Source organism: Pogoniulus pusillus, chromosome 10 (genome assembly GCF_015220805.1).
Source record: "Pogoniulus pusillus isolate bPogPus1 chromosome 10, bPogPus1.pri, whole genome shotgun sequence".
In the NCBI taxonomy this organism is placed as follows: domain Eukaryota; kingdom Metazoa; phylum Chordata; class Aves; order Piciformes; family Lybiidae; genus Pogoniulus; species Pogoniulus pusillus.
The window spans coordinates 28,271,148-28,288,107 of record NC_087273.1 but is presented as its reverse complement, the minus strand read 5'-3'; the positions used below and the strand labels follow the sequence as shown (position 1 = coordinate 28,288,107).

The window sequence follows — 16,960 nt, the reverse complement described above, 5'->3', positions numbered from 1 at the left end:
TGCCTGGAGGGATAGTTCTGTTGGATCAAATTGTAATAATTAGATTGTAGCTGCACTTTTTACTCTCAGTTATGTCCCAACCATTAGTTCTATTTTAATTACTTATTGATTGCCCAGAATGCATTTCACAGTTGGTATAATGCAGAGCTTCACATAAATCAGAAAACAGCAATGATAATTGTCCTCTCAAGTGACCTAAACACAGACTAGGTTCTAAAGAAAGAAAACTTTTTAGAGATAAGAATCAGTAATACTTAGAATTTCAATCAAAACTCCAGACCCTAGTGGGTTATGAACATTGGATTTTGAGCCCCTGACAGAAGATGGCCATGTTCCTTGTAGGGCAGTGTGTGAATGATAGAGTTCCTGTGTACATGCCTTCCCTTTCTCCACAGCATCTTCTGGCATGCAATACCCATGCTCTAGCTGTTTATTGGAGAGTAGGCACTTCAGAATGCCTCTCCTACTAATGGAGATAGTGTCTATAAATGCAGTAAATTCTAATGACTAGTTATTCCTAGTCTCTTCAAATTTGCTTTAGAGTGGAACTGAATGTGGCCTATCTGTGGGACTGGGGGGGGGGGGGTGTCTTTATTTCTCCATGCGCTGAGGTAGAAATGTTGAGCATTTTGATGCAGCCTAGTGTATGTTCTGTTGGTGACCAAAGTGAGAAGAGGCATTCTGTGCACAACCTGCACATGCTGCCTTGTTAAACAGAAAACTCACAGGTTGCTCTTTTCTTACAGTCAAAGAGAGGGCAAGCAGAGCTTTAGGGATAGTAGGATCAGGGACAAGGATATTACTGAGAGGAGATGGAACTTTGCTATTTGCCTTCTTGGTATCCACACAGAAATATATCATGTCTAAATGACACATAACCTACATGAAAATGCATGTTTCAGATACAGTTTAGGCCAGGTTGAGAAGTGTGAGAAAATGCAGGTGTGACTATTAAGACAGAAGATACTGCAGAGTGAAAATGTATGCATTGCTAATAGTTTCTGAGCTTTGTAACACAGGCAAAGCTGAGTAATAACTGTTAGAAATAAGGCCTTGAGGAATACTGGTACGTTTTACTAGTTGCTGTACATCTCAGTCATTGATTTAATACCTTATTAAAAAACTTCTTTTTTCATAACCTGCTTTTACCTACTCACCATCCCTATTACCTGCCAGCATTTTGGCCTTGAGAATTTCCTTGTTGCCATTCATATAAGGAGATGTTGGAACACACAGAACTACACATAGATATGAGGTATCATATGGCTCTGCATACATAACAGAACTCTTTTAGAATTCCTACATCATCTACACAAACCTGTGTGTGAAGGCCCTTAAAGAACGAGGTAAAGGTTCACTATTTTTTTTCCAACTCAGAATACTGTTGCTGAAAGGGATTTCTGTATGTAGTACCTCACAAGAAGGGTATAAATGCACTCAAAAAAAGCCCAAAGGGGTACCTTATAATTTACGCCAATCTACATGGTGAAAAACTGAAGCTCATGAAACCAATCTCACCAGAGTGCACAGAGAGCATCATTAGCCATGAAGGAGAGGATGATGGACACATTCCCACTAGCTGGCTAAGTTCTCTTTTGACTTGTGATGCCTCGAGACTGCTAACACTAACACAGTTTGAGTTTTGCCTGCTGCTGATGGCAATAGGCTTTCGGACTGAAGGATCTTGGGCTCTTACCTTATTAATTCCTACAGTGTGTGTGCATGTGGCTTGTAGGGTTCATCTGTGGATTCCACTTTTGGATGAGAATTTTATTTGATGATGGTTAAGAGCACTCACTGAGGATATTGATGGACTGTAACAACAGGGAATTCATTTGAGGAATGGAGAGGATGAGCCTAGTATGTCTTGTGGCATAGATACTCTTTGCTTAGCAGCTCTCATCCATTATTTACTTCTGATCCTCCTAATAATGTCAGAATGCCTGGTGTTGTCCTTTAAAAAGTGTGGCATGTTATTTCTGGATCGCTTAATAAGTGTTTTGTATGCTTGCCATGATGCTGGCCAGGACAACTGTTTAGAAACATACACTGCACATTTAAGACAAATTGCAGAGAATAGTTGTTCTGCTACTCCAGCTCAGGCTAGTGATCTGTATTACCTTTGGGGAGATGTCCATGCATTTCCTTCTTCAAATTATTGCTTTGCAATTGGTCTGGGGGGGAGTGTGCATTTGGGTTTGTTGGTTTGTTTGTTTTGGTGGGTGCACAAGTATATTTAGTACTGGAGCTGGTAGGTCTTCAGAACAAGGCTGTTTTCACATTGCCTTCTTACTGACTGAAGGAATTAGCTATTGCAGACAATCCAGGATTTCTGCACTCTTCTCTCTGAAAAATCACACACCACTCAAGTTTCTCAGTTCCTTTCATGTCTCTGACTTCAGGAATTAAAACAGAGGTTTCTGCAGCAGAAAAGGACAGTGGGAACTAACAGGAAACAGAATAGAGATGATCCAACAGAGTGTGTTGTGCATTGTAAGCTTTGGCTTCCTCTTTTGGAGACCAGGAGCAAAAGGAGGTGATAAAATGTTGAAGGCCTTGGAATTGAAGCAGCATGGTGGAGTTAAACGAGCTCCTGGGAGCTTCCTGGAAATCATCTCTGAATACTGAAGTGAGCAAGTGCTACAAGTGAAAAAGGAGTGAAGAAATACCCAAAACACTGTCTGAAGCAAATAAGTTGACTTCCTTCAGCACAGCAAATGGTTGTCACTGAACTGGCAAAACATGCAAAAGCTTTAAGAAAAAAAAGAAAGATTAAGTTTAACATATAGGGGAATGTACATGGGCTTTTAGTGAGTACTCTCCGTACATTGTACTTTTGAGTGAAGTAATAAATGATGCTTTCTTTGGGGAAAGCACAAGCAAGTTAGCTGTTGCCATAAGGCTGTAAGGGAGGAAAGATTATTAAGTTGTAAGTTGGGATTTTTCTCTTCAACACTTTAAACAAAGCATAGATAGTTACCACTTGATGGTGAAGGCAAGAAGTGTGACTGTTCCAATAACAAATCTCATTGCTTAGGAGATAAATTTGAGTAGGGTTTAATGGCTGAAAAAGATCAGCTTCTGTAGCTGCAACTGTGGCAGTCAAGAATAGATTGATGCTCTCACTGAGCTTTTTCCTCTGTATACTGTTAAGGCTAGCTTAACAGACTCATTGTCTAGCAAGTATTATCCTTAAGGGGTAGTCTCCAATCCTATAATAATGATGTCAGCTATTGGCAAACTGTTCTTGATGGAGGAACTAGCTTCTCCTCATCTCATTTATACGCTACCTAATCCTTCCAGTTATCCTTGATTCACATCTGTGCCTGCGGGAAACAAATCAGTCAGTGAATTGAGGCTTTTTTGGGGTTTATGCTGGACTTTTTGTTCCTATCTTTATCCACTCATTTAAATGATATATGCATGTTTTCTAGTTTGAATATGAGCTTCCCTAAATGTGAAATTCAAATGGTAGATACAAAACTTTTCAGACTCCACAGTTTTTAGCTTCTGCTTGTGGTGGGTATGGTAATGACAACTCCACAAAATAATAGTCCTGATCTGCTCCATCCATCACGTTATATCTATTTAATGAATCATTCTAAACCTAGATTGATTTAAAAGAACAGATGATTTAACTTAATTAACAGTAAAAGCTTTCTTTGGCTTATTCACTACACAGCAATATAATAGATATAGTTTAGAATTGAGATGGTATGAATTTAGGGCAATGAAAACAGGGAGCCCTAATTTCCAAACTGTCTGTGCTGTGCAACAGCTCGACTGTGTGACACACTATCTCTGAAGCATGGAAGCACTCTAATGTCTTTAACTGACTTGACCTTCTCCAATAGGCTTTATTCCATTCAAGAAAGTGAATATCATGAAGTAAACCCCAAAATATACTAGTTATAAACAACTGTCCTGTCTGATTCATAGAACATTCAAACCTGTCATGTTAAGTTCCTAGGACATTCAGTCTCTTCATATGGCATCCAGAACCTTTCATTGATCATTTTCAAATAGGCTTTATTCCATTTAAAAAAGGGAACAACATGAAGTAGCCCCCCCAAAATATCCAAGTTATAAGCAGCTGGCTTGTGTGATTCATAGAACACTGAAGCCTGTCATGTTAAGTTCATAGGACATTCAGTCTCTTCATATGGCATCCAGAACCTTTCATTGATCATTTTCAAATAGGCTTTATTCCATTTAAAAGAGGGAACACCATGAAGTAGCCCCCCCAAAATATCCCAGTTACAAGCAGCTGGCTTGTGTGATTCATAGAACACTGAAGCCTGTCATGTTAAGTTCATAGGACATTCAGTCTCTCCATGTGGCATCCAGAACCTTTCATTGATCATTTTCAAATAGGCTTTATTCCATTTAAAAGAGGGAACACCATGAAATAGGCCCCCCAAAATATCCCAGTTATAAGCAGCTGGCTTGTCTGATTCATAGAACATTCAAACCTGTCATGTTAAGTTCCTAGGACATTCAGTCTCTCCATGTGGCATCCAGAACCTTTCATTGATCATTTTCAAATAGGCTTTATTCCATTTAAAAAAGGGAACACCATGAAATAGGCCCCCCAAAATATCCCAGTTATAAGCAGCTGGCTTGTCTGATTCATAGAACACTCAAACCTATCATGTTAAGTTCCTAGGACATTCAGTCTCTCCATGTGGCATCCAGAACTTTTCATTGATCATTTTCAAATAGGCTTTATTCCATTTAAAAAAGGGAACACCATGAAATAGGCCCCCCAAAATATCCCAGTTATAAGCAGCTGGCTTGTCTGATTCATAGAACACTGAAGCCTGTCATGTTAAGTTCATAGGACATTCAGTCTCTTCATATGGCATCCAGTGCTCTGAGCTTCTCAGAAGTTAAATATGAGAAGCCTGTGATGTCGTGCTACTCGCTCAGTTTGTCAAATTCAGCTTTTCAAACACCTGTACTACCTTTCTCCAGAGAGATGCTGTTGTTTTTCTTGTGTTTTACTGATTTTATTTCTGACCATTATTTTATTTTTTAATTACACACTTTTTTTTAAATGTCTATCAGAGTATTTTGGCATCAGGAATGTTATCCCAACACCCACAGATGTCATCTAGTGCTGAAATTCAAGCACTGTATGCCTACTGCCAGAAATGACACCCACTCACTAGAAATATTTGTGAAGTTATATGGGCAAGGTCAGAACTGTGAACATACCTCATCCTCAAGAGCACTCTTACCATTCTCAGCAGCTACTCTGAGTCATAATGGGCAAATATCCTCAAAGATTTCAACTTGTTTTGGAGCAGAGACTGGTCATATTCCTGTACTTGAAAAGCATCAGCCTGCACAGAAGAATAGGAAACAAAATGGGGCTCTCTTACAACCTTTGTTGCAGGAGAAGGCTGTCTTCATCAGTCTGAAAACAATGAAGTACCAGAGATGAAAGAGCTTGTTCTTTCCTAGTTCAGATGGCAGTGATCAAATGGCTCGGATGGGATATTCTTCACTTATTTTCTGCCCTCAGTGAGATTGCTCAAAGCTGAAGCCAACATGTGTTGTTGTATGATTTTTTTTCTGCTTGCTCTGCCTCGAGAGGGTGGATAAAATGCATGCTCTAACGCTGCACTGTCCCAGACACAGCACGGCTTCTTTCTTCAGTGGCAGTGCTCTTGGCTGTATGTTAGAAAAGATTTATACCAAAAGAGGAGGTTTATTAATTGTCTTCTAAAAGACTCTCAGCTGTCCCAAAGCATGATTCTGAATCTGGCTAGGAAGCCATCACACCAAACACATGTGCATCGGGTTTGCATGGCAACAATTAGGTAGCATCACTTCTGTGAGGTGCTGCTTGGAGCTTCCCCTATGGTCCACTGCTGGCCAAGGCTGAGCCCTTCAGCAACGGTTGTAGTGCCTCAGTGATAACATACTTAAGAAGGGGAAAAACTTGCTGCAGAAGCACAATGGAGCCAGAGAAGAGAGGACATATGAGAGAAACAACTCCACAAACAAAAGGTCAGTGAAGAGGGAGAGAGAGGAGGTGCTCTGACTGCTAGAGCAGACATTCCCTTGCAGCTCATGGTGAAGACCGCAGTGAGGGAGCCTGTCCCTCTGCAGCCCAAAAAAGTTAACAGTGGAGCAAATATACACATGCAGCCTGTTGTGAGCCTAACAGTGGAGCAGGTGATTATTTTGCTTCTTCCCCTGAAATGGTCACCTGCCAACCTCAATGGAAGGAAGAGATTTGATGCTTGCATACTACAGGCCACATATCCATACAGATTTATTTGAATGGGTCGCTGCACTTCTTGATTGCAGTCATTCAGACCACTTCTCTTTCCTTTAGGCACTCTGTTTGGTATCTTATGTAATCCTTGGGGCCATTACAGTAGTTGTGTGTTGAACACTGGTATTACACAAACATTTAATTGGAATGGGAGCTACAAGGTCAATTTCTATAATTTAAAACATCTTAGCTGGAATAGAAAAGACCTTCTGAGGCATGGCCTCTAGGTACTATCAGAAGTACAGGCTGATAAGACACAGAAACTCTCTAGTGCTGTCAATGAAAAGTCCTTGTCCTAGTAAATGTCAGTATTTTTATGGAGGCAACAGTACTATGTATGGAATATGTGAGCATGCACTGCCACTGAAAAAAAAAACAACAACCAAACCACCAAAACCCAACAAAGAAACAAAAAAACCCAAGCAAACAAACCCCCCCCCCCCCCCAAAAGAACAACCAACCCAACAGAACCTGAAAAAAAAGAAAGAAAAAAGAAAAAAACCAACATTAAAAAAAAAAAAATCTTGCCTTTAGGTTTATTCTACAAACTGCTTTCCCACTGGGAATCTTGATAGTGGAAATGTACAAAGTTATCACTGCTAATAATGAATTTCATGAACGTCATCACTGTCAGTACATGCTGAGGATACAGATGAGCTACAGAGCATATCTCCATCATTGATCATGTATGTGGGAGCCATTGAAAGCTATTAAAAATGTTTAAGTGGTGAGCCACATCCCAAACACGGTGTGAATATAATGAATACAAACATGGTTGTGTGTGAGGGAGGATGGGTTCTTTGAAAACTTTGTTTCTGATCAAAAGAGCAGAATCAATATCACTTATCTTGCCACCTTTAACTTTGAATCAAGCCTTGTAAGTTTGGGCAAATTAACTCCAAACTGATAAGACATTAGTGCAACAGGTATGCAATTAAGGCACAACAAAAGAGGGTTTATTATTAGACTCAGAATATAATTTGGAAGTTTTAATTGCCTTTGCAAGCCAGGGGAAAGTTCATTCTGAATGTTTTACTTATCTTCCAGGAACCATAATTATGTCAGAGGAATTGCAAGATGCCTTGGATAATATGCATGATGCTAGAATTCCAAAACTATGGTTTAAGATTTCCTGGGAGTCAGCTACTTTAGGGTTTTGGTTTACAGAGCTCCTTGAAAGAAGCCAGCAGTTCAGCAGCTGGTTGCAGAGTGGACGACCAAATCAGTTCTGGATGACTGGATTCTTTAATCCACAGGTAAGACCGACAGATAGATCCTCTTATCTCCTATGTAACAGTGAAATTAGACCTTGAGAGAAATTCGAGATGACTCAGTAATGAAGCAGAATCTAATTTTAGTAGAAATATATTAAAAATTAACTTGAACATCTATTGAAGAAATTTTTGCTAGACCAAAATCATCTTAGAATCATAGAATCAACCAGGTTGGAAGAGACCTCCAAGATCATCCAGGCCAACCGAGCACCCAGCCCCATCCAATCAACTAAACCATGGCACTAAGTGCCTCATCCAGGCTTTGCTTGAACACCTCCAGGGACAGTGCCTCCACCACCTCCCTGGGCAGCCCATTCCAATGCCAATCACTCTCTCTGGCAAGAACTTCCTCCTAACATCCAGCCTATACCTACCCCAGCACAATTTGAGACTGTGTCCCCTTGTTCTGTTGCTGGTTGCCTGGGAGAAGAGACCAACCCCCACCTGGCTACAATGTCCCTTCAGGTAGTTGTAGAGAGCAATGAGGTCACCCCTGAGCCTCCTCTTCTCCAGGCTAAACAACCCCAGCTCCCTCAGCCTCTCCTCATAGGGTTTGTGTTCCAGGCCCTTCACCAGCTTTGTTGCCCTTCTCTGGACATGTTCCAGCACCTCAACATCTCTCTTGAATTGAGGGGCCCAGAACTGGACACAGGACTCAAGGTGTGGCCTGATCAGTGCTGAGTACAGGGGAAGAATAACCTCCCTTGTCCTACTGGCCACACTGTTCCTGATGCAGGCCAGGATGCCATTGGCTCTCTTGGCCACCTGGGCACACTGCTGGCTCATCTTCAGCCTACTATCTATCAGTACCCCCAGGTCCCTTTCCTCCTGGCTGCTTTCCAGCCACTCAGTCCTCAGCCTGTAGCGCTGCTTGGGGTTGTTAAATCTCATCCCATTGGCCTCTGCCCACCTATCCAGCCTGTCCAGGTCCCTCTGCAATGCATCTTCTAGTTGTTTTTAATTATAGTGTGGAAATTGGGTAAACACATCTTTTCACATTTCAGTATTATCCTCTTTCTCCCCCTCCTCTGTTACAGTAATCTGGTGTTCATTCATTATATTAAAACCCCTAGAGTAGAAAAGAAGGTAAGTTACAAAATTTTGACCCAGGAAGAAGAGATTTGGACTTGGCTTTCAATCTTTGAAGATCAGTTTCTTGAAGTGGAGGGTTTGTTATATATACCACCCCAGGAGTGTGCCAGACTTAGTCTGCAGAGACATAAAAAAAATACAGCCTCTTGCCTGCCCCATCTAAAATAAAAACCTGGCACAAAATGAAAGATGAAAAGGAAACAGCTGAGCACAGAATTAAAAGAAGTGAAATATGCATACCTAGATGATATGTAGTCTCCTTACACAGCTATCCCAGTTCATTAAAGCTTTTTGTGATTCACACATGTTTGTGGGAAGTAGGAGTTGTGGAAGTGAGTCATTGTGAGAGTATCCAGCCAACAGGTTTCTGTGAAGCCTTAGCAAAAAGCTATTTTAAATATCTATTTTAATCTCAGTACTTGTTAGCAATGCAAAAGCTAGCTGAAACAGCTGCCTAGAATAGAGAGAGCAACAGTGGCAAATATTCTCTAGGACTACTGCTGGGAAATATCCATCTATCATCTATTCTGTGTCAGCTGTCAGCTGATACTCCTTTAAAGCCTGGAAGTGTGCTCACGGAATCCCTGAGCAAAGGATTCCCAACCAAGAGTTTTAAGGAGAGGGTGATGAAGCTGGTGAAAGGCCTGGGGCACAAACCCTATGAGGAGAGGCTGAAGGAGCTGGGGGTGTTTAGCCTGGAGAAGAGGAGGCTCAGGGGTGACCTCATTGCTATCTACAACTACCTGAAGGGAGGCTGTAGCCAGGTGGGGGTTGGTCTCTTCTCCCAGGCAACCAGCAATAGAACAGGGGGACAAAGTCTCAAGTTGTGCTGGGGTAGGTACAGGCTGGATGTTAGGAGGAAGTTGTTGCCAGAGAGAGTGATTGGCATTGGAATGGGCTGCCCAGGGAGGTGGTGGGGTCACCATCCCTGGAGGTGTTCAAGCAAAGCCTGGATGAGGCACTTAGTGCCATGGTCTAGTTGACTGGCTAGGGCTGGGTGCTAGGTTGGCCTGGATGATCTTGGAGGTCTCTTCCAGCCTGGTTGATTCTATGATTCTATGATTCTATGATTCTATGATTCTATGAGTAGGAGTTTTAATAAAATGATTCTGCTTTCATACTTTGTTAGCAGCACAACAGTGGCACTCTGACACATTTGAAATAACTGAGGCAGTGATCAGGAGGCCACAACCCTAACTGGCTATTGGCTGTGTTGGTGTTTTGTAGTACCTGAAAAATAGTCAGAAAAATCTTTTTGTTTGTGAGATGAAATGCAGCTTCTATGTCATTTGTAGTCTGCCTACTTGCATAGTTTTCACTCTTTATAGTCAATGGATAAATGTCATGGATAACACAAGGCAATAAAGCAGATTTATAGCACTGGGAGTAGGAGGTATTCTGGCAATAAAAAAAAAATAGGGCCTGGCTTTGCCTTCTCTTGAACTGTTTATACACAAGGATAAATTCAGTAATTTCACAGAAGTTAATCTTTATTTATAGTGATACAAATGAGAGCAGGCTCAGGCTTCTATGTAAGAGAAACCTGATTCCCTCTTTGCATTGGGCCAAGATAACTGGAGTGAACAAAACAAGAGGTGCCATGAATTTTCTTCCCTCCTGGAAATTAATCTGATGTCCCTGGATTTTTTTTTTGTTTTTGTCCTGAAAGAATGTGGCACTGTGCAGATCTAATTTCTAGCTCCCAAATTCCATATTGTGGCTGACATGGTTTTATTGTTTCTTTGTTTACATCTCTGTATCCAGGTGCTGGCACTTGTCCTAAACACAGGTTTTAAGCCCTCTGAGGCAGAATTTCCCTTCTGGTTGCATAGTATATAGCATAGTAAAACCTTGGCCTATTTATAAGACCCTCAGATGTCAAAACATTGCAAATACTAATACCATGAAGTACAGTGCCTCCATTCCTCTGTGCCCACTTGATTCTAGGAAACCTGCTGTAATTTGCTCGCTGTAGAAACTGCAAAGTAAGTGACAAACAAGGAACCTCCTAAGCAAGGTAAAGGAGAGAATATGATTATAGGAGCAATATAATTAACTGATTTCCATATATCTGGTAATAGCTTCCAAGATGCCTGCTTCTCCATCACTAAATGGTTCAGAGTTAGTTTTCACTGGTTATTTTAGCAGCCTTCAGTTCAGGAAAAGGCAGAGGAAGAAAGAAGAAATAATCTGCCCTGTTTCTGGAGTCTCAGCATGACTGCCCCCCACGAACACAACAATGAACAGACTCATAGACCATGCAAACAAAAATAAAACCTTGCAGAGATTACCAGAAATCAAACCCAATGTCATGGCAAGTGGCCTATTACATCCCTGACAGAGAGGTTTGAGGGGAGCCAAGCCCTCATCTGTAAAGTGGCACCTCAAGCCACTTGATTCATTCTTGCTGTTTATTGTGCTGTTCACCTACATTGGGATACCCAGCTGAGCCTCCAGCTCACAGCTGTAGTCTTTAAGCACTGTCTAGGATTCATTCAAATGAGCAGAGAAACGTTACAAGTCCCACTGCAGACAGCACATAGGTCCTGCCATCTCTGTGAGAACAGTCTGCACTCCAAATCTTATCCCTGAAGACAGCTCACAGCTTCGAGCTTACTTTTACTCTAGTGTTTCCACAGTGCCTTTGAACTATTCCCTTAATACAGTCATTTCTCTGTCCTGTCCTCTTCAGGCTTTTCTTTCTTTAATATTTCAGTTTATCTGGGATCTAGCAGCCCTCTGGGGCCTCCTGGCAGTGAATGCTTGGTGTATTTTAAACCAGTGGTACTAACATGTTTCTACAAATTAAAATTCCACAAATTAACTACAAAGATTCAGCTTTCATTTAATGGTGTTTCTGATGGAAGAACTTGGCCTTTAATCCTGGCTCCCTTAGCTATATGCTAGAATTCTCAACTTCTTCAAATGCAATTACAATTATCTGTGCTATCACAAAACCTCTTTAAAACACTTCTCCTGAGGTCTCTGGAATGGTATTAATGAGGAGCAGCCAATGTCAGTTAGACAAACCATCTGAGTTCATGAATGTCACCTCATGTTCTCCTAACTTGAAGGGCACTGCATAGCTACAAAGTGCTCAGCACATGCAGCAAGCACTCGAGTCCCAGCAGCCAGAGGCTGTACTCTGTGTTCAGCAGACTAACATGCTCGTGTTTCTGCAACTGACTTCTTTCTACTCCTTTGGCTCTAACAGCAGATCAACAGAGCATCCTGCACTGTGAATACTGCAGAAAAATGAAAAGCTTTTTCAGTTCCTTTGCTGCTCCTGATTTCTTCCTGGCTGTGCTGCTGGCTCTCTAATACCCACCTCTGTGTGCTCCCCACATGGCTCCATATATTCTTCTGTCTCTGTCTCCAGATGCCTTGTTTCTTTCCTCTGAAGTCTGTCCTGAAACTTCTTTCCTTCCTGGTTGTCCTTCTCAGCAAGTCCCTCTTGCACCCTCAGTAGTTTTTGTGTTTTATTCATTCATCTCATGACTATACAAATGGATTTCCACTAATAGAAGCTGTACATCCACAGCAGGCCCACTCAAAGTACAAAGCAGTCTATACCCTTCTGTCTTTGTAAGACTATCTCCCATGAACTGCAGTGTGCATGCTCATAGACAGTTGCTCAAGAGAAGCTAACCAGTGTCTTCAGCCTGGTTTGTCTTGTGATACTTTGCAACCATATCACAAGGTTATAGTTCTTTAGAACAGAGAGAGAGTTTTGTTCTTTGCTGCTGAAGTGCTATGGGCTTATCTTGTCGGTGTCTACAACAGTGTTGTAGTATATTAAGGCTTTGCACTGAACAAAGTGAGAGAGGCATTTCATTATGTGGATACAAAACTTGGCTGACACACCAGAAGGCTGTGCTGCCATTCAGCAAGGCCTGGACAGGCTGAAGAGTTGGGCAGAGGTGAACCTTCTGAAGTTCAACAAAACAAGTGTAGAGTCCTGCACCTGGGGACAATAACCCCATGTACAAGTACAAGCTGGGAAAGCAGAAGGACCAGGGAATGCTGGTAGACAACAGTCACTATGAGCCAGATATATGTCCTCATGACCAACAAGGCAAACAATATTCTGTTGCATTCTGTGCATTAAGAATAAGGTAGCCAGCAGGACAAGGGTGCTTCTCCTTGCTCTCTGCTCCACTCTGGTCAGGCTACACCTGGAGTATTCTGTCCAGTTCTAGGATTCCCAGTTCAAGAGGGACACAAAACTACTGGAGAGAGTCCAAAGAAGAGCCACAAGGATGATTAGGGGAATGCAGCACCTCTCTTACAATGAGAGGCTGAGAGACCTGGGCACTTTAGCCTGGAGAAGACTGAGAGGACATCCTATCATTGCATATAGATATTGAAGGGGCAAAGGTCATCAGGATGAGGCTGGGTGGCCAGTGATAAGGCAAGGGGCAATAAGTATGAACTAGAACACAGGTGGTTCCACTTGAACTTAAGGAGAAACTTTGAGAGTTACAGGGCACTGAAACAGGCTGCCCAGAGAGAATGTGAAGTCTTCTTCTCTAGAGGCTTTAAAAACATGTCTGGACATGCTCCTGTGCAACCTGATCTAGGCATAGTTGCCTTAGCAGGGCAGCTGAACCAGACAATCTCCACAGGGCTCTTCCAACTCCTAACATTCTGTGATTCTATGCACGAATCAAGTTTGTGGTTCCTTTTTTATTCTGTAAAATGCTTTGTGATTTGTGGACTGAAAAGCAGTGTTACAGTGGGGGTGTCAGAAAAGACAGGATAGCACATGAACCGCCGGTGTCATTTGTGGCTTAGCAATTGCCTGTATTTGGGACCTCACAAAACACATTAATCTGGCAGCCTTGTAAACCTCTCTCCATCTGGCTGGTTGTAAAGTAGGCATATGAGCTGAGGAGAGTTATATGTACAGCTTGTGATATGTTAAATAAGGCAGTTTGGTGTCTCCTTAGCACCAGCGCATGCATACAAAGTATGTAGGAATGCGTGGGACTGGGGAGATGTAGTGAAGCACAGGATTTAAACAATTCAGTGTTGTGTGCAGGTAAAATTCGATGGGATGTCACTGATGCCACTATTATATAGGGGGGAAAGTGTGAAATGGGTAAGCTCAAGTACTTAAAAACACTGTATCCTATTCAATCTCCTTAGGGTTTTCTCACTGCTATGAGGCAAGAGACAACTCGCCTGAATTTGGCAAAAGGATGGGCACTTGACAGCGTTGTTTTACAGAATGAAGTGACCAAGATGATGAAAGAAGATGTTACTGGCCCTCCTCCTGCTGACATTGGTGGGGTTTACATTTATGGCCTTTTTCTTGAAGGGGCAGGTTGGGACCGCAGAAACAGCAAGCTGGTTGAGCTGGCACCTAAGGTAAGGACCAAGTGAAAATGGCTGTGGCGTAATATGGTGTGCTCAGGGAGCACCAGAAGGCATTTTGAGTGCCTGCAGCAGAGGTTTCAGAACAGCTTTTTAAGAGGGTAAAGCACTAGCTGGTCTGGGAAGAAGATATGTTGTCCACCTGCCAGAATCAAACAAATACATTCCCGTCAGAAAATGAACTTAGGATGCAGTGCGCTAGAGCAGACCAGATGCTGGGCTCGTTGGCTTCGGGGGCCCAAGAGCCACAGCTTTGTTAGAAAAAAAACAGTGCACTCCAGAGCAACCTTTTTTGACTGACCAAGTGGGACCCTATCACAATGTCCAGAGCCAAAGACTGGGTTTGGTGACAGCTGCTGTGGAGGTCAGTGTCTGGATGACTAGAAATTCACGGCATTTGTTTTAGAATAGGAGGAAGAGCTTTAGTTCTGGGCTTACAATCAGTTATCCATGCATGGAGCTACATTTAACTGGTGTGTCTAAGCAGATTTAAAACCTAGCCATGGGCTAGTGATTAGATGCTGTGGTCACTGCCCAAGGATAGCTGCCATTGTCTGCACTAGTGATTTTTTTTAGACTGTCCTGGAACTAGAGTTAAGTCCTCTCTGTAGGTAAAAACACATCTGTGTCTGTCTGAGAGCAAACTCTTACAAACCAAACCTTGCCAGCTGTAGCTTTTGGTGACAGCTGTTGCCTGGTTTGTCAAAAGATACCTTCAAACATGGAGTCAACAGAGGCACTCTAGGGTGTTCAGCAAGCTCTTCAGTTGTTCTCCCCCTGCCAATGAATGTGTTATATTACTGAAAAGCCTGAGACACTCTAGTCTGCATAAATACCTCATACCTCATGTACTTTGTGTCTTTGAAGCTCCTCTGCCAGCAGTCCAGAGGTAACAAGTAGGCTTGCTAAAGGCTTCTTGGCCTTGGTAGCTTATTGATGGAACAGGTGGAGAAAGAATGGGGAGTACTAGCCAAAGTGGGGAAAGGATGGGAAAAAAAGACAATGATCTCCCTCCCTGCTGCTTTCTTTTCTTCCCAGGGTTCTTGGCATCTCTTGTCTCTGAATGGCCACTGGCTTAAAGTTAGAGTCAGCGTAATAGAGAGCAGAGGACTTGTGATCTCATGTGTAGCACCGCTAAGGTGCTGGTGCTCTTGCTTAAGGCCATTGGTGAATCCAGTTCCAGCATTTGTAGTTCAGACACCCTGTCCTGCCTCTCTCATGATGAGCTCCATCTCTCTTTTAACGTCCTCAGGTGCTGTTCACGAGTCTTCCTGTGGTCCATGTGTACGCTATTAGCACAACGGCACCACTGAATGACCCAATGAAGCAACAGGGAAGTCTGTACTGCTGCCCTGTCTACAAAAGGCCTCGGAGGACAGATCTGACATACATTTTCTCTTTGTATCTGAAAACAGTGCAGAATCCTGACCATTGGACTTTACGGGGGGTTGCACTGCTCTGCAGTTCAAAATAAGGACCAACAGGTAGCTATAACGAGAGAACCACCTAGGAAAATCCATCTGCAGCCAGTAGGGCTTCTGTTGGTCCTGACAAAGTGGTGGCTATGTTCTCTTAGGGGTATGGGAATTAATATGTGATGTATGCAGATAGTGTTAATTACACATGGATCAGTTTGCTCTATTCACAGCCAAAGTGCTAAAGGCATTTAACTTAGGACTATCAGCTGCAGGTGTAAAATTTGGCAACTGTTACAAAGCAAGTAAGAGTATAATCAACTAGATTGCTCATAAGGGAAACACTAGGGAAACAAGGTGCTTGTGATAGTGACAAGTACTTTAACATTTATGGTGGTTCTTTAGTAGCTGTTATCTTCTTAATATAAGACTTCTTCAAAATATGATATAATTCCTTTAAAATCCAACTTCATAGTTAAAAACATCATCCATAGCATTATTAAATCTGTAAGGACAAGTGAATTAAAGATGTGGTAAAAAACATTGTTCCTCAGTATGGATTGCAATGCACAGTTCCTTTGATGTTGTATCTATAGGCTTACTGGGTGGTTCAGCGAGTAGTTACTATCATTTCCTTCAACTTGTTTATACAAATGATTATGGAATGGAAGCTGCACAACCAGGTGAGTTTATCTTGCACATGTAGTGGCCTCTGCACTTACTAACTCTTTTCTGAACCTGTACTCCCCTGCAAAGAGGATGTACACACTTGCCTCATTATTAGCAAGAGAAGAGTTTTGAAACTCAGAGTAAAAACATTTGAAAACAGTTTGGCACCAGTCATTGCCTGAATGTGGAATCTCAAACCTCTCAATTGCTTTTTATTCTGCAGTTTAGGTTAAAAAAATGTAGAAGGCCGTTTCTGGAAGTAGATTCACCTGAAATGATTGAAGTAATTTTTGTGTGTTCCCACCATGTCTGTCTACCCTGTAATTGAAGGGAGATTGCCACTGCTCTTTTAACAGACAGCAAACTATTTGGTTTTTTTTCCCTAGCACAAATTCAAAGCAAAAGAAATTGCTGCTGGATGTTATTGCAGTGAATGCTTTCTTAATCACTTCTTTTTTCTCCCCCTGCCTTTGTAAGCGCTGTCATTTTTTTTGGTATAAATTTGTGTTCCATTTCTTTTCAGCTGGTGTCTAAAAAAGTACTTCATCCTTTCCCATAACCAGTCTTACTCTGCAGTTAGCAATTGCAGGGCTCTTTCCACGAGGAAGTTTGATATTCACACTCCCACTCACAACTAAGCAAGAAGTGCCAGGTTTGTTCTTGGAAAACAGAGCGGAGAGGGACAGGTCCCTTTCTCCCACTGAGCCAGCAGCAGTGCTTGTTGCACACACGGTGTTGGTGAGATTATCTTACCAAGCAAAGCCACCTGTTCAAAAACTACACACCAGGCCTCCACAGCTGTGCATCCATCAATTTCATTGAGAATTTTGTTCCTGAGGAGGGTGAAG

General features: G+C 42.2%; 1 protein-coding gene across 1 annotated transcript in view; it reads left to right on the top strand.

The window, feature by feature from the left end:
• Nucleotides 1-16,659, top strand: part of LOC135178814 (dynein axonemal heavy chain 5-like) — a 196,248-nt gene extending 179,589 nt beyond the window's left edge. Inside the window, exons 75-77 of the mRNA XM_064150074.1 lie at nucleotides 7,334-7,542; nucleotides 13,801-14,022; nucleotides 15,281-16,659. Of these exons, the coding sequence (XP_064006144.1) occupies nucleotides 7,334-7,542; nucleotides 13,801-14,022; nucleotides 15,281-15,502 (653 nt within the window). The 3' untranslated portion in view covers nucleotides 15,503-16,659. The remainder of the gene's footprint in view (nucleotides 1-7,333; nucleotides 7,543-13,800; nucleotides 14,023-15,280) is intronic.
• Nucleotides 16,660-16,960: the final 301 nt, after the last annotated feature.